Raw genomic sequence first — 26,617 nt, 5'->3', positions numbered from 1 at the left:
TTCCCTTTTCCTTTCAGTTCTCTAATCACCCTCTGGCGCCCCCTATTGGCAGATCCCAATATAGAATCAGCTAGTAAAGCAGGAATGTAGAGGGCAGAGTCCCAGCCCCACTGTCATAAAGCCAAATATAGAAGGGTAGGTTTAGAGCTGAGAGACAATAACTTAATAATGAGAACATTTTTGTGGTTCTTGTTGGAACCAAAAGCTTGGATTATTCTTGTCAACCAGTCAGTCATCCAGTCATTGCTTCAAAAATAAGATGCAGTCTGACTTCAGGGAACTTGTAGTATAGTAGGAGAGATATAAAAAAGAAATGTCTATTACAATACACTGTGACAAGTGAGTCCATAAAGAAAAGACTAAGCACATAGAAGGATATTGTAACCCTATTTGAGAGAGAAGCAAGGGAAAGACTTTCTATTGAATTTTGACCAGAATGTAAAATGGAAATAGAAATCTCAGAAGGTGAATCTGCAACGGTCAGCACAGGCCAGTTCTATGGCGAATCACTGAAGAGTTTTAAATGCAATTAAGTCCTAAAATTTTTGAAGGGTATTTGAATCTCTTTCCTCAACACCAGAACAGCCACCCACTCAGGAAAGCTGGATGATTCAACCTTCCCAAAGCATTTTTTAAATCATCTATGTTTCCATTTCCTCTACCATCGACCTAGTTCAGGATCCACATTTATTCTCATGTGGACTGTTGAGATGACCTTTTCATCGTGTGACTGCTGTCACTCCCTGTTCAATGCAGCCTTTACACAACTGCTGGATTTGTCTTCCTAAATACAGGCTTTGGACATCGTTTCTTTTTTTTAGTTGAAGTATAGTTGATTAATGATTTTATGTTAGTTTCCAGTGTACAGCAAAGGAATTCAGTTTTATATATATATATATATATATATATATATATATATATATATATATATATATATATTAGTGTGTATCTGTTTATCCCAAACTCCTAATTTATCCTTCCCCCAACCTTTCCTCTTTGGTAACCATTAGTTTTCTGTGTCAGTGAGTCTGTTTCTGTTTGTAAATAAATTCATTTGTGTCATGTTTTAGATTCCACATGTAAGTGATGTCACAGAGTATTTGTCTTTCTTTCTGACTTACTTCGCTTGGTATGATAATCTCTAGGTCCATCCATGTTGCTGCAAATAGCATCATTTCATTCTTGTTTATGGCTGAGTAATATTCCATTGCATATATGTACCACATCTTCTTTAACCATTCATCTGTCAGTGGACATTTAGGTTGCTTCCCTGTCTTGGCTATTGTAAATAGGGCTACAGTGAACATTGGAGTGCATGTATCTTTTCGAATTAGAGTTTTCATCTTTTCCAGATATATGCCCAGGAGTGGGATTGCTGGATCCTATGGTAGCTCTATTTTAGTTTTTTAAGGAACCTCCATACTGTCCTCCATAGTGGCTGTACCAATTTACATTCCAACCAACAGTGTAGGAGGGTTCCCTTTTCTCCACACCCTCTTACAGCTTTGGACATCATTTCTATGATAACTTCCTTTGTATTGTGTATTACATTTGACCCAGTAATTTTCACATGCATTACTTGATTTAATTCTTACCAAAATTCTAGACATTATACCCTATAAGATCATTGACTCCAGTTTACAAAGTGACATGAACACTAGAGAACACAGGTGAGTTTGCCCAAGGTCATTTAATGATGTGTCAAGGCCAAGGCTTACAATCCACCTCCTCTGACTACAGGTGTTTCTGGCTATTTATTTAAATTAAGAGTATTCTTAATATTCTTCATAAGGTAAGGTTGGCAGTTTCATAATGTTAAATTGTTATGGGAAATACACTGAATTATAGGATTTTGTTTTAATTACTTTTGAAGATAAGCACTGAGAACTTCTGGCATTCCAAGAGAGTAGGGAGTTCTTTAAAAGGTTATACCACATGAAAACAACAGAAGTATGAATGCCCTTTAAAATATATAGTTCCTAGTTTAATAATTATTTTTGTTTTCTTCTTAAGTGTTAAGCAACATTAAATTAACTCTAGTTGGAAAAGTGCATTATTGAAGTATCTCCCCAATGAACTTAAGTATAGAAGAACTAATTGTTTGACTCTTCAGAGAGAACTGAAAATGTGATTTCCCTAAACATAGACTGTTCAGGAGGAAGCACTTCCAGTTAAACACAGTTGAAGCCTACATCTTAAATAAATTAGGAGTAATTGTCATCTACTCAACATCTTCTGTTCAAAGTTCATTTAGACGTAAAAATGTTCTTTTTTGTTGTTGTTGTTGTTAATACCACAAATGGACTGTTTACCTCACTGTAATATTAATTAAATATTCAGTCGTGATAAGAAATACTTAACCCAGCTGCATCCTTTAACTGTTTTGGTGGATAAACTTGGGGCTAACATAATACTTAATCTCTTGCATAGTATAGATTTTTAAAATTCACACTCTCAGGCAATTTTTTAAAGAATTGTCAGTTGTGTGTGTGTATGTGTGTTTTTATGTTTTTTTCTTTTTTTCTTCTTGTTTTGTTTTTTTTTTTTTCTTTTTCTTTTTTTAATAGAACGTCAGTTTTATCACAACCATGGCTACACCTCGATGTGGGAATTCATGAGAATTTAATAAAGTTCATTGACTTGTCATAGAAAGTTTGAAGCCAGACAAAATAGAAAGTTTTATTTACCCATAGAAGTTCATATGTTTGCCTGCTATATTATGTTCCCAGCAAACACCTTTTAAAAAACTGACTGAGAGGAATACTTGGCTGTGAGCCCTGTGGTCCTCATTAGAGTGGATCCCTCCCAGTGACACATCTGGTACCTGGTATCTGCAGCAAGTACAAAGGCCAAACCCTGCAAACCTACACTGAGTGCAGAGCCTGGCCCAGGCATGGTAGCAAGGAATAATGTGGTGGGTTGACTAACCATAATTGCAAGTCACGGGGAGTATCTGTGAAGCCTCCACAGTCTCCAGCAGGTAGACTGTCATTGCTCATACCTGGGTCATAGTGACTTATCAAGTTGAGGATCATCAAATTCCCAAAGCCAAAGATTTTAAATAGCCTGACTTTTCGTGAAAGGTACTGTCATTGACTTTGTCTTAATAACCCTTTCCGTTTTGATGGTTAATCTGATGTGGCAGCATGTGAATATGCCAGCATCTGAAGAGTGTGTTAATTAAATACTCCTAACAGCCTGGAAAATACTGATTTATTCATCACTCTCTTCTCAACTAGAGATGAAGCTGAAAGAGGAAAGGGTCATCCTTTGGGTACATTCTTCCCCAACCTAGAATACTTACCCTTGTAGAAAAGTAGAGTTGATAGAGACGAGGCAAAGATGCAGAAAAGCCATGGAATTATATGCCTTTTGGCCATTCACTCAAAAAAAAATTTTGACTGGAATTTTGATGTTAGTAGATGCAAACTATTATATATAGAATAGATAAGCAACAAGGTCCTACTGTATGACACAGGGAACTATATTCAATACCCTCAGATAAACCATAATAGAAATGAATATACAAAAGAATGTGTCTACATGTATAACTGAATCACTTTGCTGTACACCAGAAACTCATACAACATTGTAAATCAACTATACTTCAATTAAAAGAAAAACTATTAAACCTACTGGGCTCAGATGTTGAGAACACAGAAAGAGACCAACCAGGATTCCTCAGGAACTTCCAATTCTGGTCAGGTCTGCATCATGATTTTACACCCAGATGAGCAAATATCTGTTCCAAATGAAATATTAGCTATCTGGGGTGATTCCAGCAACTGACAATTCCATTTCTCTTACTTAGATGTTTAATGCTCTATATGTTAAGTGCCAAAAGAGTTTGCATGGGACTTGTGGGGGAGGTTTGCAGGGGGGAAGGGGAGGAGTGAAGTATAGTTGATTTACAATATTGTGTTAGTGTCAAGTATACAGCAAAGTGATTCAGTTCCTTTCTCTGTGTGACTTACTTCATGGGCCCTAGTTTTAACATCAGTAAAATCTAAAGATGGACCTAAACAATCACCTTCTCAGGTAGTTGAAAGAATTTTTTGAGCATACTCTGCGTTTTACTAGGTTTTGGAGAAGCCATAGGAAATAAATTTGACTTTTACCCTTTAAAGAGCTCTAAAGCAAATTCCTGTTATTAGACTTAACATGTTCATTTCATTAATGGGACTGTTGAAAAATTGAGTTTGTAAAAATTTCTTCTAAAAAGCAATTCCTTACTCTGTCTACAAACCTTCTTTTGAAGTGTGCCGTGTCACTGATTGTTTTGCTGGTTTCCTTCCAGACGTCCTGCTGGCCTTGAAGAGGAATCCCTTTTGTTTGTCTGGTCAGAAGGAGCCCTTGAATTTATTGACAATGCAGATACTTTGAGACCTTTCACGCTCTATGAATATCGGGTCAGAGCCCGTAACTCCAGGGGCACTGTGGAGAGTCTGTGGTCATCAGCACGGACTCTAGAAGCCCCACCTCAAGATCTGCCAGCGCCCTGGGCTCAAGCCACTGGTGCTCATTCAGTTCTACTGAACTGGACGAAGCCAGAATCTCCCAATGGCATTATCTCCCAGTACCGTGTGGTCTACCAAGAGAGAACCGATGACCCGACGTTGAACTTCTCTGTTGTGCACGCTTTCACCGTGACGGTAAGAACTTCAGAAAAAAAGTATAACAGATACTTAGATTATCTGGTTAATATGTTGACATTAATTTTCTTACCTGCCTTGTCATTTTTCTTCACTTGGGGCTTAAACATATATATGAAAATGGTTAGGTGCAAAAAATGCAACGTAGCCATGGACTAAGTATAAGAGATATTGGAGACCAGTTTTCAAACCACGGTTAATTTGTGTTACCTCCAGCAAATACGTGAATCTCTCTTTGCGTGATTTCCAAATCCATTAAATGGGAATATTAAATGTGTCCCTCTACACCTCATGAGGATGAGGCTCAGATAAAATTAGACATGTCACATATGTCGATGTGATACTATTGGCTCTTTGAGGAAAAAGAAAATTAAATTTCTAGGTAGACCTGTCTAGATACATAGAGTTATACATATACATCACATGCACTATAACTTAGTGGTAATTTTTCAGGGTTGGCCTCCTCTGGCCCATAACACAACTTAATTCAGTCTACCTTGTATCTCCTGAGAGCTTTCTTTACCCCTGGCATAGCCTGACATTCTACGGGAGATACAAAAATAGGATGATCCTTATCTTGGGGAGCTTTCTCTGTTATAATACTGCAGAGATGAGAACTGAACATAAAAAAATAAGAGTAGGGCTTCCCTGGTGGCACAGTGGTTGAGAGTCCGCCTGCCGATGCAGGGGACACAGGTTCGTGCCCCAGTCCGGGAAGATCCCACATGCCACAGAGCACCTGGGCCCGTGAGCCATGGCCACTGGGCCTGCGCGTCTAGAGCCTGTGCTCCGCAATGGGAGAGGCCACAGCAGTGAGAGGCCCGCGCACCACAAAAAAAAAAAAAAAAAAGTAAGAGTAGTAGTGGGTTACAGCCCATAATATCCACCACACTGGGATTCAGGTCCCAAACCCTACCACCTACCAGCTGCAAACCACAATACAAGTGAGAATATCATACACCAAAAGTGTTAGGCAAGAAATGCTCTGGAAAGTGTGTAAATGTGACGCAATTTGTGTAAAACATTCTGGAATATTGTAAATAGAGAGAGGAGACATATTGGGACAAGGGAATACTCTGCAACTTACCCATAAAGCAACCTGTAGGGAGAGGGGGCACTTTTACTTTTTACTTCATATGATTCTTTAGTTTTGACTTTTTCCAATGACGGTTTATTCCATTATTTTATTTAAAAATATGTTTTAAAAATCTTAGTGAAGATCTGTGAAACACAAAATTAACCAAGTTATGTCTGAGAGATATTACTTGGCTGCCCTGACTCTCCCCAGCATTGAGAAAAATGACTGGCAGATAGCACATATTAACAGAAAAAGAAAAGAGAAGAAAAGAAAGAAATGCTCTGGGAGATCAGCAGGAAACCCTCAGATTTCCTTCACAGAGATGAAACATTGTGGTCTTGGGAGTCAAATACATAGGGTTTTCAAAACGTGCCAAGACCTTGCTAAGTGTGAAACCCCTCATAAGTAAGAAAGAATAGACATCGTAAAGCACCATTGTCAAAGACCAGACCATTTTCTATGCTTCCAGTTTTGGCAGCCCACTTTATATGAAGGTTATCTTATAGAGTATAACATCTATCAAAATGTTTAAATAAGATGAGGCAAACATATTTTCATGAAACTCCAGAAGAATCTTCATAAATGAATAAAGTACAATATTTTCTCACCGTCCTATGTTCAAATTTCTCATAGAATTAAGAAATAAGCAGTGTGTAAATTAAAGAAATCTTCATTTTTTAAAATTTAATCTTTATTTTATATTGGGAGTATAGTTGATTTACAATGTTGTGTTAGTTTCACAGGTACGGCAAAGTGATTCAGTTGTACACATACATATATCCACTCTTTTTCAGATTCTTTTCCCATATAGGTCATTACAGAATATTGAGTAGAGTTCCCTGTCCTATACAGTAGGTCCTTGTTGATTATCTATTTTATATATAATAGTGTGTATATGTTAATCCCAAACTCCTAATTTATCCCTGCCCCCCACCTTTCCCCTTTGGTAACCATAAGTTTGTTTGTGAAGTCTGTGAATCTGTTTCTGTTTTGTAAATAAGTTCATTTGTATCATTTTTTTAGATTCCACATATAACTGATATCATATGATGTTTGTCTTTCTCTGTCTGACTTACTTCACTTAGTATGATAATCTCTAGGTCCATTCATGTTGCTGCAAATGGCATTACTTCATTTTTTAAGGCTGAGTAATATTCCATTATATGTATGTACCACATCTTCTTTATCAATTCATCTGTCACTGGACATTTAGGTTCCGTGTCTTGGCTATTGTAAATAGGGCTGCAGTGAACATTGGGGTCCATGTATCTTTTCGAATTATGGTTTTCTCTGGATAAATGCCCAGGAGTGGGACTGCTGGATCATATGGTAGTTCTAGTTTTAGTTTTTTAAGTAACCTCCATACTGTTCTCCATAGTGCTGTACCAATTTACGTTCCCACCAACAGTGTAGGAGGGTTCCCTTTTCTCCACATCCTCTCCAGCATTTATTGGTTGTAGAATTTTTAATGATGGCCATTCTGACCAGTGTGATGTGATACCTCATTGTAGTTTTGATTTTCATTTCTCTAATAATTAGTGATGTTGAGCATCTTTTCATATGCTTTTTGGCCATCTATATGTCTTCGAAATGTCTATTTAGATCTTCTGCCCATTTTTTTTTTTTTTGGCGGTATGTGGGCCTCTCACTGTTGTGGCCTCTCCTGTTGCGGAGCACAGGCTCCGGACGCGCAGGCTCAGTGGCCATGGCTCACGGGCCCAGCCACTCCGTGGCATGTGGGATCCTTCCAGACCGGGGCACGAACCCGTGTCCCCTGCATCAGCAGGCAGACTCTTAACCTCTGCGCCACCAGGGAAGCCCCCTGCCCATTTTTTGATTGGGTTGTTGGTTTTTTTTTTTTTTTTTTTGATATAGAGCTGTGTGAGCTGTGTGTATATTTTGGAGATTAATCCCTTGTCGGTCACTTCACTTGCAAATATTTTCTCCCATTCTGTGGGTTGTCTTTTCATTTTGTTTATGGTTTCCTTTGCTGTGCAAAAGCTTTGAAGTTTCATTAGGTCCCATTTGTTTATTTTTGGTTTTATTTTCATTACTCTAGGAGGTGGGTCCAAAAAGCTTGCTGCAATTTATATCAGAAAGAAATCTTCATTTTATTTAGAATTCAGAATTGGTACTTTATTTTTTTATTTGACATTTAATTATCTTTATATATCAGGGTCTTTCATATTACATCTTCTAGTGCCCTCGTTATAAGCATCAGAAGCAGTGTTCTTAAGTGCAGAAATTCCTTTTTAGTTGATATGTGATCCATGGGGAAATCTATTACTTCTCACTATATCCTGGCAATTCATGTTCTTAACTTCCACCCTGAAATAAAAATATTGAAAAATCCTTGACAAGATCTTTCTGAATGAGGCAACTTAATTTAAATATATTTTTATTGAAGGCATCAATGTTGCAATGCTTAAACCTCTGATCTTTCAAAATATGGCTTTCAGAGGTTTCAGCCTAAACGTTTAATCTACCAAAAAGTTCTATGAGAACTCCCTTGTGATATATCCTCTAAGTCATCCCTTCATAGCCAGTTTCATTTTACAACCCAAGACTCAAAGTATCCAGTGAACTCTGTTCTTTATTTAATCTGCTTGGTTCTATTTTTATCAGACTAAAAAAAGTTCCTGAAAAAGTGGAAGGCCTATGGCCTCAAGCTTTAAGCTTTACGTGGCCCTCTGTATATAGCCCTCCCCAACGTAATTTCCATTTGCGAGCCAAGTATTGCTGTCTTCTTCCATTCTTCTAAAGATTAATCCTTGCACAGCTAAAGAGAAGAGCCATAATAATCAAGAAACAGTATTTCTGCATTCCGTTTTTGAATGTGTATGTGTGTTCAAAGTAGCTCCCCAAAATCCGGATCTTTGGCCCTGAGGGTCCCAAGAGAAGGTTTCATTAGGTTGGTCAGGAAAAGTCCCATTTGAACTTATTGTTAGCAGTCGAGGACATATTCCACAGAGCAATCGGGCCAGTGTTATGTCGTTCTGGTCACTAGGCCAAGTTTCCAGAGCAGGAGGCCACTATGACTCTTTATAGACTGACGTCTTTGAAAGAAATAATCAGGAAAATAAGCTATTGTCTTTGAGTTTCATCCATTCCTACATTCCCAAGAGAATGTATTCAACCGTTTTTTAAAGATACCTAAAGAAGGAGGTTCGGGAGGTTCTTAATTCCAATTCCTCACCATCAGAGAGGAATGTTCCTTTTATCCTAGCCAAATCCCTCCTCCTGTGATTTAGGTCCATCTCTTCCTGTTCAGAACAGCATGATTTCTCTATACTAGCATACTGGGCCCTCAGGGTCAAGAACAGGTTATCAACAATTCAATCCAATTTGGCCAATAGTCATTGAGTACTCTATTCAACATGTCAGTACTCAATACTGCTCTTACCTGTGTTATCGGTGTCTCCCATGCAGCTGGGCTATTGGGCAGAGACTCTGGGGGAAGATGAGTAGTCAAGTCTGGGGCACAGATTTTTACTACTAGGCATTTCAGGTTTTTAAGTTTCTTTGCTTCCGAGTTTCTACTGCTCATGTGTTGATGATTCCCTTTTAAATCTCTCTGAGTGCCTTCCTGGCTATACTTATTATTTCTCCAATTCCTATACCAACTAAACATCTTCACTGTCTCTTTCCATTTCTGTGCCTGCCCTAGGAAATGTTTCCAACTTTTTATCTCATTGACCACTTTGGCTGAAATTTACCAGAGCAAAGGAATTACATTTTTCAGTTAGCGAGATACAGAATCCATTCCCACAATCCAGGATTACAATTCAATCCGCAGACTTGCAAGAGGTGTCACTAATGCCCCTCCTTTAGTCTCTTGTTTATCTTGGGATCCCATCCCTGCATGAGAAGCCACCAATAAATTGCCTGTAGTGTACTGCCATCCCTAGCTTGTCCCAAAGTCCCCCCGGAGCTGTTTACAGACAGGTGGATGTGGCTGGGAGAGCCACATAAAACAGGTGCAATGAATGCATGAGTCCTCCTGATGGTGGCAGTGGATGGAGAACTGGCAGTGGGGGCCCTCCATGGGGGTGGAGAGCATATGTGTTGGCAAGAGCTGCAGCATTAGCAACAGAGGCAGCAGGAGAGAAGAAATGGAAAGAGTGTGGCTTTTAATGTATCACCAGCTTTTCTCCCAACCTCATGAAAAGTTTCATCTCCTTTTTGGACCTACGGAGATCCTTCTAAGGGGAAGAGATATATCTAGTTCCTTAGGGTCTCTTCAGACCAATTCCCTCCACTACTGAAAACCAGCTTTAGGTAGAAGTCCTTAAACTCCCTTCCCAATTAGTTCTGCGATGAATTGTGCGGTGTCAGGAGAGAAACTGCATTTATCCTTGCTTGGCACACGAGAGTTCCATGGTGGTATTTACAGGGAACACTCCTGGCAAGGTTGGCGGTACTGTTGCCACCATTAGGATTTGTTTGCTTTTTCTCCCTGGCACCTGCCATCACACTGGCAAAAATAACTTGGGATGGAAAGGAAAAAGTGGTTTACCTGTTAGTCTGTGCTCTCAGTATATCCCTGCTTACCCCACAGGGTTATAAAACATCAAGCCCAGATCAGACACTTGCCCAGTCCCCAGAAAGATAGATGGTCCCTCACTCTGTATGTAGAATCAAACATACGGTGTTGAGGGGTAAGCAAATTATATGGGTCACTAAAAGTTGGCTTCTAATCTGGAAATAAAATCCAGAATTACAAACTCTAGTTTCTAGATTCTAGTTGCCAAACTCCCTTGCCCAGTGTCAAGGAGGAGGTATTCAAAATGTCCCCATGTGGTTGTCGCAGATCTCTTTACCATTAGGTAGATATGTAAAAGGAAAAAATGAGATATTTTATAATTGCCATATCATGGAGAGTCTGTGAGTACATCGATGAATTTATTTTTAATCCCATTTTCATTTTGGCTTAGTATGATGTAAAACATTATTGCTCTTTACATATGATCTTGAATTAGTTGTAGCTCTTACAGTTTGATGGTTCTTGGCATTTTCCCCCAGATCCACTGATAAGTCAAAAGAAATGCTTTAGGAAATCTAGCTATCTAAAACAACTCCTTTGGTAACTGTTGTTCTAAAATCAAGAAAAAATAGTAATAAAAACAATAACTCTACTTTCTGTATCAATTCTATTAGCTGGGATTTTCAGTTTAGAATATGAGTACCTGCATCATTCATTCTTTTATATAAAAGATACAAAATATGGGTGAGTAGATGTGACACAAAACAATGAATACTTGTTGGAACATCCCATTTTTTATTGTAATGTTGTATTTTATTTGACCTCAACTTTTCATTTATTAGCCTTACCTTATCTTTATCCTTTTTTTCTAATAATGCTCTACCAAACACAAATATATAGTGGGGATCTGCTTTTTGCTCGGTTTTATTGGGGATGAAATACCATGTAAGTCTTCTTGAACTTTGTATAACTACTTCCTTGAAAGGGCTTTATTTTTCTCCAACCACTTCATTCCAGCAAGCTTCATCAGGACTCCCTTCCTTGCTCATCAGTAATCTCTAGAGCAGGTCCCATGGTTTTCCAGTCACTTTCAGTGACAAGGACCAGCCCGGTTTTGGTAAATGGGACTCATTTCAGGTGTTAAAAAAAATCCAGTCTAAAGCCTGACTTGTGTTAAGGGATCTACAGTGGGGAAGAGAGGGCATGTCCATTTTTCTTCCTTTTCTTCAGTTCCCTTCTCTTCTCTTGTTGACTTCCTCAGGGTCATGGAAGAAAAGATAAAATTAAACAAAAAGTAGCAAAGTCTAACTCCTTAATATTGTTCTAATGCATCTACTGTTGCCTTCTTATTTGTAGGTGTCTCATGGGATTTTTTGTGTATGGGTTCCATAGAGGTCTCCCATGGGAGAGTCCATGCTTCACAGTTCCTGATGCAGGCGACACACGCTTTTGGCAAATTTCTTGCACCCCTATCCATTACTGCCTCAAAGATCCACCCACAACCTTCTACTTCTGTGTTCCCGTTCCCGAGCAGTCGCCAATATCAGGTCCTATCATGTTGACAAAACTCCTTGCTTTCTTGGCATCCACTAGGCTTGCAGAAAACTTGTTCTATCAAAAGAGGAAAGTACAACTAGTCCAGCACTATCTTCTCTACTTGCCTCACCACTGGGTAAGACGCAGCCAGCCTCAGAACTTCAGAATTTGTTGAACGAGCTGCAGGTATCAGCTTCTGCATTAGGCCATGATCCCCAAATCCTGAGATCACATAAGAATCTCGGAAGATCCTTCTTCACCCTAGTGGCTGCATCAGAATTACCCTATAAGTCTTGTCACCTCCATAGCAACCTCTTGAAAGGAGTGGAATGTCCATCTCACCTTTCTTGCAGACACCCTCAATTTCTTCATGCTGTTCTCTAGGATATCCTTCATATGCTTTGAGAGAGGAGTATGGAGTATCCCCATCCTCCCTCAAGTGGTAAGGAGATAACCTGGAGAAATTTCTCTACTGAATTCCCCTCTTGAACTTGCTTTTCATGAATCTTCTTATAGAGGAAGGGTCTTCTCTTACATAAGTTGTCTTTTACAGATCTTCAGAGGAAGATGGGCTTGAAGGTGTAAGGCTGATTCTTTGTGTAAGTCCTGCAGACGTATGTCTAACAGTGCCAGTGGAGTTACTTATCACCTATTTTTCTAAGCTCTACTCATCATTCTCCAGTACATCCTGTTACATAGCTGCTCAAGCCAGATCATCCTTGAGTCCTCCCTTACCTTACTTCTATATCAAATCCTTCACTAAGTCCCGTTGAATCTAATTCTAAAGTATATGTTGAATCCTTTTGCTTGAAGGCCCAATGTTGTTCCCTTCTCAAATGATCACATTCGTACACTTCAAATGGATCCGCCTTCCTACTTAATTGTCAAGTTTGAACTAAAATATTACTTATCTCACAAGGCTGTTGTAAGGGCTAGATAAATTAATACATATGCAAAGTACTTTAAGACTGTAAATAACAATATAAACAGGCTGTAGAACTTCAGATATCCTGCTATTTATTTGGAATAACAGAGGCTGAAAGAAATGAGCAAATGTAGAAAAAAATTGGGGTTTGGATAAAGCAACTATATGAATTTGGTCATGATTGGGAAAATGTAGATTGTGTTTATTTTAAGCAGGCCTTGCAACAAAATTCTGAGCTTGCAAATTTAGACATTTTCTAATACCATACTGTGCATTTCCAGGTAGTTTCTCAGATATTGGATTAGGCTCTATTTCCTTTCTAAATCACCCTGAGTGAGAATGTGCTTTCTGTCTCCCTGAGGTTTAGTTCTGACCCGTCTCCCCTCATGACCATAAACGTCTCACGCGGACCACCCTAAGAGTCCTCCTCAGGCCATTTCCACTCTACGTGCAGCTCAGTTTACCCACCATGACACTCACAGGACCCTGCCTGTTCACTTAGATCTGAGATCATGTAAGCAAAACATGCAGTCTTTTGGCAACACACACACACACACACACACACACACACACACACACACACACACACACACACACACACACACACACTCTCCCTCTCTCTCTCTCTCTCTCTCTCTCTCTCTCTCTCTCTCTCTCTCTCTCTCTCTCTCTCTCTCTCTCTCTCTCCCTCCCTCCCCCAAAACCACACAGATGCTGCTAAATTGGCATCCACCCACTTCACCTTTACCAAAGAGCAGTCTATCAGTTTATGGGAGAAGTGGGTGGGAAGACTGTTTGCCCTTTGACACAGGCATGTTGTTATTTTCTGGCCTTTAACTGAATTATAAGGAAACCCTTGTTAGACACCCAAGAATCCCACAGAGCCTTGTTAAAAAATATATGAAAGTAAAAGGAACTAGTCCACACTGTAACAGGCCCAGGCCATAAATTCAGAATATGTGCCATTTAGCAGAGACAGCAAGCTGTAAGTGGCAGCGAAGGGCAGAAGGTAATTGAACTACTGGGCTCTTGTCACCAGTGGAAAGTAGCCACTACCTGAGGCAAGATGGCTGCCCCCGAGTCCCCGGTTGCAGCCAAGAGCTCACATCCTGAGCTCCGCAAGGGCTTCTGGGTGAGGGGGAAATCATACACAGACGACCAATTCTTTTATGGTTCACAGCCGATCAAAGTGAAATTCAGCAGCTGTTCAGGACAAGTGACCACTGTAACGGCTGTAATATAACCTACTAAATAGAGAGGGAATTGCATTAGAGCAAGAGGTTAGCCGTGATTATCGGCAGGTGAGTGCTTTATTGAAGTTGAAAGACCATTAACATTGATAGAGTAATTATTTCAACTTGAAAGTAATTACCTTGATGGGTGATAACTTCTCCAGCGTTCCCAGATTTGATTGGGCCAAACAATGGTGAGCTCCTGAAGCCTAGAAAAATATTACAACAATACTGTGATTTTTAAATTACTGAAACCACTGTTGGAGTATTTTAATTATGCCAAACAGTGAAAAGGTTTTTGTCTTATACCAGCCAGTGACCTCTCATGTAGAGAGAGACATTTGCTTTTTAATCCAAATGCAATGACCCACACCCACCACCTGTGAATACATATGCGATGGGTTTGCAAATGAATCTTTTTATCTCGGTAGAATGTTTAAGGTGAAACACCTTGTTAGTGCTGTAGCTGGATGTTACTAAGTTCCAATGGCTGGCCTTAGGGATCATATCTATGAACTGGGACGCCCTAAAAGAGTATTTTCTCTTTGTCACAGAGGGTTTAAATTTGTATATATTAAATAACTTGATAATGCCATCCTCAAAGTTGAAAATTCTGGATGCCCTATATTGTGGATCCCAAATCTCAGATTTTAGTCCTAGAATTCATTTGTTGAGACAGCTTTCTTGCTTGATGTGATGCAAGTCCACTAAAAACATGCCGTGGTCAGGGTATTTTCTGTTCATCCATACTGAACATCAGTTAAACAAAATGAAATTTGAAAACCTGAGCTTCTCTGAAAACTAATGCATGTACGAAAATTGTGAGTCATCTGCAATTGAGGACCAAGACACACAAAATCTAACATGGTTGATCAAGACCAAGAAATACTATGGGACTCTTCCAGTCATCAGTTGTTCACCATAAATCTCCTTTGATACTCTATCACGCCCAGAAGCTACAACAGAGACAAAGAAAGAAGAAATCGTCTCTTCCCTCTGGGACCCATGGTGGTCTTGGAGCACATGAGGAAAGAGACGAATTACAATATGATAAGCAATTCTTTGGTCATGCATGGGCATTGACTGCACTTATAAATTCTCCAAAGAACTTGGGGGAGCCCTTACTCATACCCCTGCTTCCAAACCCAGCACTCACCCTACAGAACCGCAAAGCATTGACTGAACAAACACAGCATCATGAGACTTAGTTCTGCTGTCAGAAGAGATGGATGTGGCATCACCTTCAAGTTCCTGGATGGTTCCTTAGACCTTTCTATCATCTTGGCAGGATTTGATCAGATGATCAGCCAATGAAGGACTGTCCTTATGGCAGTACTTCCCGGGATTTGTTTCCTAATGAAAATCTTAGACTCTCCTAAGGGCAAAACAGGTTTCCACCTGTTGTCTGCGAGCCACTAAGGACTGCTTTACCAAGGAAGCCATAAATTCAGAATGTATGCTGTGGGTTGCCACCGCCTCCCCATCTCTGCTCTGAATTCCTCTCCATAGACAAGGTCATTGGGTCTGTCTTTCAGAGGGAATCAGAGTACAGAAATCCCTGCCTATCAAGCCAAAAGAGATTTGCTAACTGAAAAGTACAATGACTGGTTTGAATTTAGTCAAAGAGTAAGGGTTTGAGATGAAACCATTGGGGAAAGGAATAAGAGTTGATGGTTTGAATTGTAAATCTCGCCATTAAGCCAAGCAAAAAGTGAACAACTCTGACCCACGTGATGTCACATCAGCGTTCTCACCACAGCAGGTTTGCCGTGTGTCGTATACGGTTGGGCTAAAGATCATCTTAAGGAGCCCCTCAGGTACTCTGAATTTAAAATAAGTGTAATAGGGCTTCCCTGGTGGCGCAATGGTTGAGAGTCCGCCTGCCGATGCAGGGGACGCGGGTTCGTGCCCCGGTCTGGGAGGATCCCACGTGCCGCGGAGCGGCTGCGCCCGTGAGCCATGGCCGCTGAGCCTGCGTGTCCGGAGCCTGTGCTCTGCAACGGGAGAGGCCACAATAGTGAGAGGCCTGCGTACTGCAAGAAAAAAATAAAATAAGTGTAATAACTCATTTTTAAACATTTCCTATGATACTTGGATTATTAAATGTTCACATTACAAAATCAGAGAGTTTTCATCCATTCCAAAAGGTGCACTGTCTACTTCTGAAAGATAATGACCATGTCTAGCTAGTAAAATTACGGTATATTTTTAATGCATGTAAATGTTACTTTTTGACAAGACACAAGTAATGAATTTTCTCATATAAGTTCCTACTGGGTGATTATGATACAGGGTTTTATTTTTGCTAAAGCAATTACTAGTGTCATGGCTGGATACCTGTGCCCATTAGTGGTTGGTTCTGTGTTTTTTTTTAGGATGGTTATTGATCTCTTGCTGAGCTGACATTCAGGTTTTATGCCAGATAGCTTGATTAATGGGTTGGTTTCAATAAGTGGACTGAATGGGGATAGAAAGCAGGGGCAGCCTTCTCTGCCAACCCCAAATCCGTCAAGACGCATTGCTCATTATGAAACAGTTATCAAGGGTACGTGAAAAATTAACGGGGCTCAGTTTGATCCTGAAAAGAGTCGGCTTTCTACTTGGCAGGGCACCCCCCACTCTTTCCAGATGTTGTGCACGGGCCCCTGGAGAAACAGCAAAGGGAGATGTATTAATACATTGTATTGATTAGATCAAGACCCCTGACAGCTATTTGTAGAGATACCATCTGGCCGCTGTTCGAATTCCTTCACCAAAACCAGGACGTGACATGTTATTAATCTCAACTCTCTAAGTATAGACAGTTGCCTTTTCTCCTAAACCACATTTTACCATTCCGTAGGAGATAGAGGCAGACCTGAAGGGTGCAGAAATTAAGGTTATTACACAAATTGAGCCATATGGTCCAAATATTTCAGCAAGAAAATTGCCAGACAATAAAAATTGCTCCTGCCTTCCTAATGGTGTAAATTACAGTTTAACCATGCCTCTGATGATGTCCTTCTGCCGCACTTAACTACTGTTACATGAAGGACATTGTTTTAAAAATATAAAAAACAAGTAAATGCCAGCAGCGTGTTTTACAATCTGTTAGTGTGTCATTAAGAACACTGTCAGAATTACATAAACATAATAGCAGGCAAGCCAGCATACAAAGGAACTCGTATGGAAATAGAAAGGGTCTTGAAAACTCTCATCTTTAGCTCTGTATTGTCAAGAGCATGGTCCCCTCTGGAAGTTTTCCAGAGAGAAAAACCCTGTCCAGTGCTTTACTCTCATTCTCTCCTGTGCCCCGACGGCAGTGTTTTTCCAAACAAGGCTCGCCAGAACTTGCGAACCTCTGTACACATCCTGCCCCAAGTGAGGGGAGAGCTAACCAACTCTGAATGGATTGACAGAAGTTGGCCTTTTTAAGTATTTCTGCTGGTGGAGGAAAGTGTTCAGACCCCACCATCTTCCTAAACGGCGACAAATAGTATTTAAAACACAAATTATGCTTTTTTTCCCCAAAGAAAGTAATCTCGTTCTTTGGGGCACAATATTAAGAGGATACTTACCCAAGAAATCATACAGTAAAGACCCTTCATAGCTGAGGAAGACTTGAACCCATACAATGTTTTTGTACCTTTTATACCAAAGCACCTGGCATTTAAAATATATATACATACAGGTCATAAGAATATTGATGTTTTACTCTAAATTGCGCACTCTGCCAACCTTTTGGACTTCTAAGATGTTCAAAACCCAGTTTAGGGTAAAAGTCAGGAGAGACATTTATCATAATTAGATTATCCAAAATTTGAAGGAAAACTACTTTTAAGTCCTAGTGGAGATTTTTCTTTCAGCACTTTTTTCTCCTCCGTCTCCCTGAAGGGAGAAGGCCTACGGTATATTTTTCCCTTTAAACTAAAAGATTAAAAAAACAGGAGAAAAACAGGAAAGATATAGATATACGTATACACATATATCTCTCCTATTTTGTAAGCATGCATTAAAATTAATGAGGACCAGTTATTATTTCCTCATGGCTCGAAGGGCGGGGGTAGCGATCTGTTGACTGGAGCATTTTCCGCCTGGAAAGCTCCTCCCCAGGTATCCCCATGGCTGACTTCCTTACTTCCTTCTGGTCTTGATTAAAGTGTCACCTTCTATCATTCTCAGGGAGAACTTACCTGACCTACCTAGCTATCATTTCACCCCCTCCTCCACCACACACAGACTTTCTATCCCTCTTCCCTGCTTTATTTTTCTCCTTAATATTTAACATTATATAGCAGTATATATTTTTGCTTATTTATCTTGTTTACTGTCTGTCTCTCCAACCAGAATATAAGCCCCATGAGGGCAGAGGTTTTTTTGCTTACTCAGTTCCCTTATTCCCAGAACCTAGAATAATGCCACACTTAGACAAATATTTGTGTAATGCGTGAAAGGATTCATGAATTGATAAACTCTGTAATGAGCATGAGGCAACTTGCATGTTTTTTCTTGTTTCTATTCAAACTGTAATCATATTCTAGAGTCTCTTGCAATTTCTTGGTAATGCTATAGAGGAGAGCTTAAGAGGAGATCTATATGTTCACAGATAAATCCAACTGAGGTGGAATCATTTATATCTTCCAATTTTAATCAATAAGCAGTTATTGGCTGATAACTTTCAACATAAAACACGTTGTGGGCACATTACACATGTTATCTTATTTCATCTTAATAACCATTTTGTGGAGTGAGCATTATTATCTGCAATTTATTAGTGAAGAAACAGAAACTCAGAGACATGCCCACAGTTACACTGTGATTCAATTTCAGGTCTCTCTGCTTCTAAAGTTTGTTCTTTCTACTACCCAGTGCTACTTCTTGAGTTACCAGCCCAGAGGAAATGAGGTATTATTTATGAAAAGCTAAATATCAATGAAAGCCACAAATTATAGTTCAGTGCAACACAAGTGAGAGGTGCCAAATAGCTTGATATGATTGTCTAAAAGAAATATAGAAAACCATTTATAAAAGATTCAAAGAATTAGAGGCCAATCCCCTGCCCTCCAAGGCCCCCACTTCGCCCCCCAGCCGCATTGGTCCTGGGGGCATAAGAGGAAGGCCGGGGAGATGAGGAGAGGCAGGCAGGAGGAACCCTCCCAGACCCCAGACCAGAGGAGCAGGAGAGGAGAGGAGGGCGTTTGTCCCACCCACTCGAGCCCAGGAAATTTGCTGGGCTCCCAGGTGAGGTTCCCTGTCCTCTGAGACCAGGGGTGGGGGGCACGCCTGGGCCCCTTCTGTTCCTTGAGCCTAAGCCCCACCCCCCACAGCCCACAGGGCCTTTTCCAGCCCTGTGGGTCCTGAGCTTTGGCCCCGCTCACTACCCAAACCTTGCCCTTGCTTAGGCCCCTCCCTCCACAGCCAAGGCCTTCCCCCTCTCCCTTTTTTTTTTTCCTTTCCCCAGCTCCTCTTTTTTACTATTGTGGTACTGATGTACCTTCCAGTTGTTGATTCATCATCTATATTTTTATTTTTACATTCTTTCTAACATATCTGTTAGTTTCCTAGTATAATTTTATTTTTTACTTTGTTATTGTTCTTTTTTATTTATTCATATATATTTTTTGCCACCCCACATGGCTTGTGGGATCCTGGGTCATGAACCCAGGGTCGGGCAGAAGCTCCCATGGTGAGAACTCCAAGTCCAAACCATCGGACTAACAGAGAACCACAGACCCCAGGGAATATTCATCGGAGTGAGGTCTCACAGAGTTCCTCATCTCAGCACCAAGACCCAGCTCTACCCAATGGCCTACAAACTCCAGTGTTGGAAGCCTCAGGCCAAACAACCAATAAAACAGGAACACAATCCCACTCATAAAAAGAAAAAAAAAATGAGATGGAAAAAAAATATGCCAGGGATGAAGGAGCAAGGTAAGAACCTACAAGACCAAATAAATGAAGAGGAAATAGGCAATCTACCTAAAAAAGAATTCAGAGTAATGATAGTAAAGATGATCCAGAATCTCAAAAATAGAATGGAAGCATCATGAGAAAATACAAGAAATGTTTAACAAAGATCTAGAAGAACTAGAACAAACAAACAGATGAACAACACAACAACTGAAATGAAAAATACACTAGAAGGAATCAATAACAGAATAACTGAGGCAGAAGAATGAATAAGTGAGCTGGAAGACAAAATGGTGGAAATAACTGACAAGGAGCAGAATAAAGAAAAAAGAATGAAAAGAATTGAAGACAATCTCAGAGACCTCTGGGACAACACTAAATGCACCAACATACAAATTATAGGGGTCCCAGAAGAAAGAGAGAAAAAGAAAGGGTCTGAGAAAATATTTGAAGAGATTATAGTGGAAAACTTCCCTAACATGGGAAAGGAAATACTCACCCAAGTCCAGGAAGCACAGAGAGTCCCATACAGGATAAAGCCTGGGAAAAACACAACAAGACACATTTAATCAAACTAACAAAAATTAAATTCAAAGAAACAATATTAAAAGTAGCAAGGGAAAAACAAAAAATAACATACAAAGGAATCCCCATAAGGTTATCAGCTTATTTTTCAGTGGAAACTCTGCAAGCCAGAAGGGAGTGGCAGGATATACTTAAAGTGATGAAAGAGAAAAACCTACAACCAAGATTACTCTACCCAGCAAGGATCTCATTCAGATTCAATGGAGAAGTCAAAAGCTTTACAGGCAAGCAAAAGCTAAGAGAATTCAGAACCACCAAACCAGCTTTACAACAAATGCTAAAGAAACTTCTCTAAGTGGGAAACACAAAAGTAGAAAAAGACCCACAAAAACAAACCCAAAACAATTAAGAAAATGGTAATAGGAACATACATATTGATGATAACCTTGAATGTAAATGGATTAAATGCCCCAACCAAAAGACACAGACTGGCTGAATGGATACAAAAACAAGACCCACATATATGCTGTCTACAAGAGACCCACTTCAGACCTAGGGACACATACAGACTGAAAGTGAAGGGATGGAAAAAGATATTCCATGAAAATGGAAATCAAAAGAAAGCTGGAGTAGCAATACTCGTATCACATAAAATAGGCTTTAAAATAAAAACTGTTACAAGAGATAAGGAAGGACACTACATAACGATCAAAGGATCAATCCAAGAAGAAGATATAACAATTATAAATTGCACCCAACATAGGAGCACCTCAATACATAAGGCAAATGCTAACAACCATGAAAGGAGAAATCGACAGTAACACAATAATAGTAGGGGACTTTAACACCCCACTTACACCAATGGACAAATCATCAAAACAGAAAATAAATAAGAAAACAGAAGCTTTAAATGATACAATAGACCAGATAGTCTAATTGATATTTATAGAACATTCCACCCAAAAGTGGCAGAATACGCTTTCTTCTCAAGTGCACATGGAACATTCTCCAGGATAGATCACATCTTGGGTCACAAATCAAGCCTCAGAAAATTTAAGAAAATTGAAATCCTTTCAAGCATCTTTTCTGACCACAACACTATGAGATTGGAAATCAATTACAGGAAAAAAAATGTAAAAAACACAAATACATGGAGGCTAAACAGCATGCTACTAAATAACCAAGAGATCACTGAAGAAATCAAAGAAGAAATAACAAAATACATAGAAACAAATGACAATGAAAACATGATGACCCAAAACCTATGGGATGCAGCAAAAGCAGTTCTAAGAGGGAAGTTTATAGCAATTCAATCTCACCTCAAGAAACAAGAAAAATCTCAAATAAACAATCTAACCCTACACTTAAAACAACTAGAGAGGGGCTTCCCTGATGGGGCAGTGGTTAAGAATCCGCTTGCCAACTCAGGGGACACGGGTTCGAGCCCTGGTCCAGGAAGATCCCACATGCCACGGAGCAACTAAGCCTGTGCACCACAACTACTGAGCCTGCACTCTAGAGCCCGCGAGCCACAACTACTGAAACCCATGAGCCACAACTACTGAAGCCCGCGAGCCTAGAGCCTGTGCTGTGCAACAAGAAAAGCCACTGCAATGAGAAGCTCATGCACCACAATGAAGAGTAGCCGCTGCTTACCGCAACTAGAGAAAGCCAGCACTCAAAAACAAAGACCCAATACAGCCAAAAATAAATTAAAAATTAAAAAAAAAAAACAACTAGAGAAAGAAGAACAAAGAAAACCCAAAGTCAGTAGAAAGAAAGAAATCATAAATATCAGAGCAGAAATAAATGAAATAGAAACAAAGAAAACAATAGCAAAGATCAATAAAACTAAAAGCTGTTTCTTTCAGAAGATGAACCAAATTGATAAACCCTTAGCCAGATTCACCAAGATAAGAAGGGAGAGGACTCAAATCAATAAAATTGGAAATGAAAAAGGAGAAATCACAACTGACACTGCAGGACCACAAAGGATTATAAGCGACTACTACAAACAACTATATGCCAATAAAATGGACAACCGTGAAGAAATGGACAAATTCTTGGAAAGGTACAATTTTCCAAGACTGAACCAGGAAGAATTAGAAAATATAAACAGACCTGTCACAAGTAATGAATTTGAAACCATAATTAAAAACCTTCCAATAAACAAAAGTCCAGGACCAGATTGCTTCACAGGCAAATTCTACCAGACATTTAGAGAAGAGCTAACACCTATCCTTCTCAAAGTCTTCCAAAATATTTCAGAGGGAGAAACACTCCCAAATTCATTCTACGAAGTCACCATCACCCTGATACCAAAACCAGAAAAAGATGTCACAAAAAAAGAAAATTATAAAACTATATCACTGATGAACATAGATGCAAAAATCCTGAATAAAATACTAGCAAACAGAATCCAACAGCACATTAAAAGGATCATACACCATGAGGAAGTGGGATTTATCCCAGGTATGCAAGGATTCTTCAATATACACAAATCAGTCAATGTGATACACCACATTAACAAATTAAGGAATAAAATCCATATGATCATCTCAATAGATGCAGAAAAACTTTTGACAAAATTCAACACCAATTTATGTTAAAAACTCTCCAGAAAATGGGCATAGAGGGAACCTACCTCAACATAATAAAGGCCATATATGACAAACCCACAGCAAGCATCATTCTCGATGGTGAAAAACTAAAAGCATTTGCACTAGGGTCAGGAACAAGACAGGGATGTCCACTCTCACCACTCTTATTCAACATAGTTTTGGAAGTCCTAGCCACAGCAATCAGAGAAGAAAAAGAAATAAAAAGAATACAAATTGGAAAAGAAGAAGTAAAACTGCCACTATTAGCCAATTATGTAATACTATACATAGAAAATCCTAAAGATGCCACCAGAAAACTACTAGAACTAATCAATGAATTTAGTAAGGTTGCAGGATACAAAATTAATGCACAGAAATCTCTGGCATTCCTATACACCACCAACAAAAAATCAGAAAGGGAAATTAAGGAAACACTCCCATTTACCACTGCAGCAGAAAGAATAAAATACCTAGGAATAAACCTACCTAGGGAGGTGAAAGACTTGTACTCAGAAAACTATAAACCACTGGTGAAATAAATTAAAGATGACATAAACAGATGGAGAAATATACCATGTTCTTAGATTGGAAGAATCAATATTGTGAAAATGACTATACTACCCAAAGCAATCTACAGATTCAATGTAATCCCTATCAAACTACCAATGGCATTCTTCACAGAATTAGAACAAAAAATTTTACAGTTCATATGGGAACACGAAAGACCCCTAATAGCCAAAGCAATCTTGAGAAAGAAAAACGGAGTTGGAGGAATCAGGCTCCCCAACTTTAAACTATACCACAAAGCTACAGTAATCAAGACAGTATGGTACTGGCACAAAAACAGAAATATAGATCAATGGTACAGGACAGAATGCCCAGAGATAAACCCATGCACATATGCGCACCTAATTTATGACAAAGGAGGCAAGAACATACAATGGAGAAAAGACAGCCTCTTCAATAAGTGGTGCTGGGAAAACTTGACAGCTACATGTAAAAGAATGAAATTAGAACACTACCTAACACCATACACAAAAATAAACTCCAAATGGATTAAAGACTTAAATGTAAGACCAGACAGTATAAAACTTTTAGAGGAAAACATAGGAAAAACACTCTTTGACGTAATCCACAGCAAGATCTTTTTTGACCCACCTCCTAGAGTAACAGGAATAAAAATAAAAATAAACAAATGGGACTTAATTAAACTTAAATGCTTTTGCACAGCAAAGGAAACCATAAAGAGGACAAAAAGACAATCCTCAGAATGGGAGAAAATATTTGCAAATGAAACAACAGACAAAGGATTAACCTCCAAAACATACAAACAGTACATGGAGCTCAATATTTAAAAAACAAACAATCCAGTTAAAAAATGGGCAAAAGACCTAAATAGACATTTCACCAAGGAAGACATACAGATGGCCAAGAGGCACATGAAAAGATGCTCAACATCACTAATTATTAGAGAAATGCAAATCAAAACTACAGTGAGGTATCACCTCACACTGGTCAGAAAGGCCATTATCTAAAAAGCTAGAAAAAATAAATGCTGGAAAGAGTGTGGTGAAAAAGGAACCCTCCTATACTGTTAGTGGGAATGTAAATTGTTACAACCACTATGGAAAACAGTATGGAGGTTCCTTAAAAAACTAAAAACAGACCTACCATATGACCCAGCAATCCCAATACTGGACATATACCCTGAGAAAGCCATAATTCGAAAAGAGACATGCACCACAATGTTCTTTGCAGCACTATTTACAATAGCCAACACATGGAAGCAACCTAAATGCCTATTGACAGATGAACGGATAAAGAAGATGTGTCACATATATACAATGGAATATTACTTAGCCATAAAAAGAAACGAAATTGAGTTATTTGTAATGAGGTGGTATGCTAACACATATATATGGAATCTAAAAAAACAAAATTGGTTCTGAATAATCTAGAGGCAGGACAGGAATAAAGACGTAGATGTAGAGAATGGACTTGAGGACATGGGTAGGGGGAGGGGGAAACTGGGGCAAAGTGAGATTAACATCGACATATATACACTACCAAATGTAAAATAGATAGCTAGTGGGAAGCAACCGCATAGCCCAGGGAGATCAGGTCGGTGCTTTGCGATGACCTAGAGATGTGGCATAGGGAGGGCAGGAGGAATGCTCAAGAGGGAGGGGATATGGGGACATGCATATGTGTATGGCTGATTCGTTTTGTTGTGCAACAGAAACTAAGATGGTATTGTGAAGCGGTTATAATCAACAACCCATGAAGATCTATTAAAAAAAAAGATTCAAAGAATTAAAGGATCCGTTGGACTGAGAAGTTTAGACTTTGGGGAGAGGTCTGTGTCTTAAACAATGGGTTGGATTCAAACAGAAGGAGAGGAGAGAAACTGACATTTCCTTATTCAGGCAAAGAAGCAGGAGGCTGGTTTATAAACATCCAATGGCACGTGTCTGCTTCAGGAGGCTGAGAGGGAAATATTTTTCCAATCTGTCCCCATTTGCTGGGCTGATACTCATTCAAAATGCTCCCAGCAAATGCCTAGCAAAGCTGTCGAGTGAGGGGGTCAGTGGCTTGGGTCTAGGGGTCCAGGCATGTGTGGATTAGTGACTGTCTTGGCGTTTTGCGGAGGTTATGTGTGGTGATGTCTCCCTCAGAGGGGCAGCTCCCCATAGGGTAGCAGGAACAGAGTAGATAACCCAGTGAATGGTGGTTGTTATGACCTGAAGTAGATTGATGGAGAGAAAAATCAGTACACGAAGATGTCATTGTGCTCATGTATTGAGAGGGTACTGTCTGGACTCAACCAGAATATTTTTAAAGGGAAAAAAAGAAAAGCTTTTCTCTCTTTATTCCCCCTTCCTTCCCTAACAACTCTTTCCCAGAAGCATGTACCACTTAACAAATCACGTTAGTAACAGAATGGTCTTGTGGCAGTTGACCCAAGAGTCCAGGTGACAGCAGTGGGGAAGGAAAAGGCAGGCTACTGGTTGGGAAAATTAGAATAGGCTTTGTCTCCAAAGCTGACTTGCGATACTAAACTCGCTTAACATATCACGTAAAGTTCACAGCGTTCAGGTGATGCCTCACTGTGCCAAGGACAGTGCTGGGTCCCAACCCAAACCTCATCAGGTAAGCCTGTGAGGTCTTCACTGGCTTTGGGGAACTGCCTGGGGCCACCTCCCCAGCATTCACATCTAGAGCACTGACCACAGTTAAGTGGGTGAGGACACAGCCCCGAGGCCTGCCCTTGAGATGCCACAGAGCCGCTTGAAGAACGAGGGGAAGGAAGAGCCAATCACTCTTCTGAGGTTGTCTTCTAGGCTTTCTCTGTGTAGGACCTGTGCCACCATCTTTTCTTACCTTATCCTGTGTCATTTCTGATTTACAAAAAATCTTAATGTATACCTAAAATTAGCTTCCTAAATATTGCTGTGTACATTAAACTGTGATAATGTTCTTCCTTTGTGACCGACCATATTCTAGAAATACAATAATAACACGTTTAGGTTGAGCATAGTCAGGGCCTCAGGAGGGCCCACCAATTTGTCCTTTCTGTCCAGAAGTACCTGGTCATCGTACCTCATGCCTTGGCATCCTTTTCTTAACAGAGTGATAATTATGTATTAGTGGAATATATGCTTATTATATCCAGAAATTAAAGTTGTGAGAGGCATTG

At 39.6% G+C, this 26,617-nt stretch overlaps 1 protein-coding gene across 1 annotated transcript in view; it reads left to right on the top strand.

The window, feature by feature from the left end:
• USH2A (usherin) overlaps positions 1–26,617 on the top strand; it is a gene marked incomplete at its 5' end in the record, with an annotated part of 770,156 nt that overhangs the window by 638,793 nt on the left and 104,746 nt on the right. Inside the window, one exon of the mRNA XM_082666701.1 lies at positions 4,298–4,652. Within this exon, the coding sequence (XP_082522827.1) occupies positions 4,298–4,652 (355 nt within the window). The remainder of the gene's footprint in view (positions 1–4,297; positions 4,653–26,617) is intronic.

The sequence above is a fragment of the Grampus griseus genome (assembly GCF_964374135.1).
Source record: "Grampus griseus genome assembly, chromosome: 1".
Classification (NCBI taxonomy): Eukaryota; Metazoa; Chordata; class Mammalia; order Artiodactyla; family Delphinidae; genus Grampus; species Grampus griseus.
Note: the sequence above shows the minus strand (reverse complement) of the source record. Positions and strands in the feature narration are given on the sequence as shown.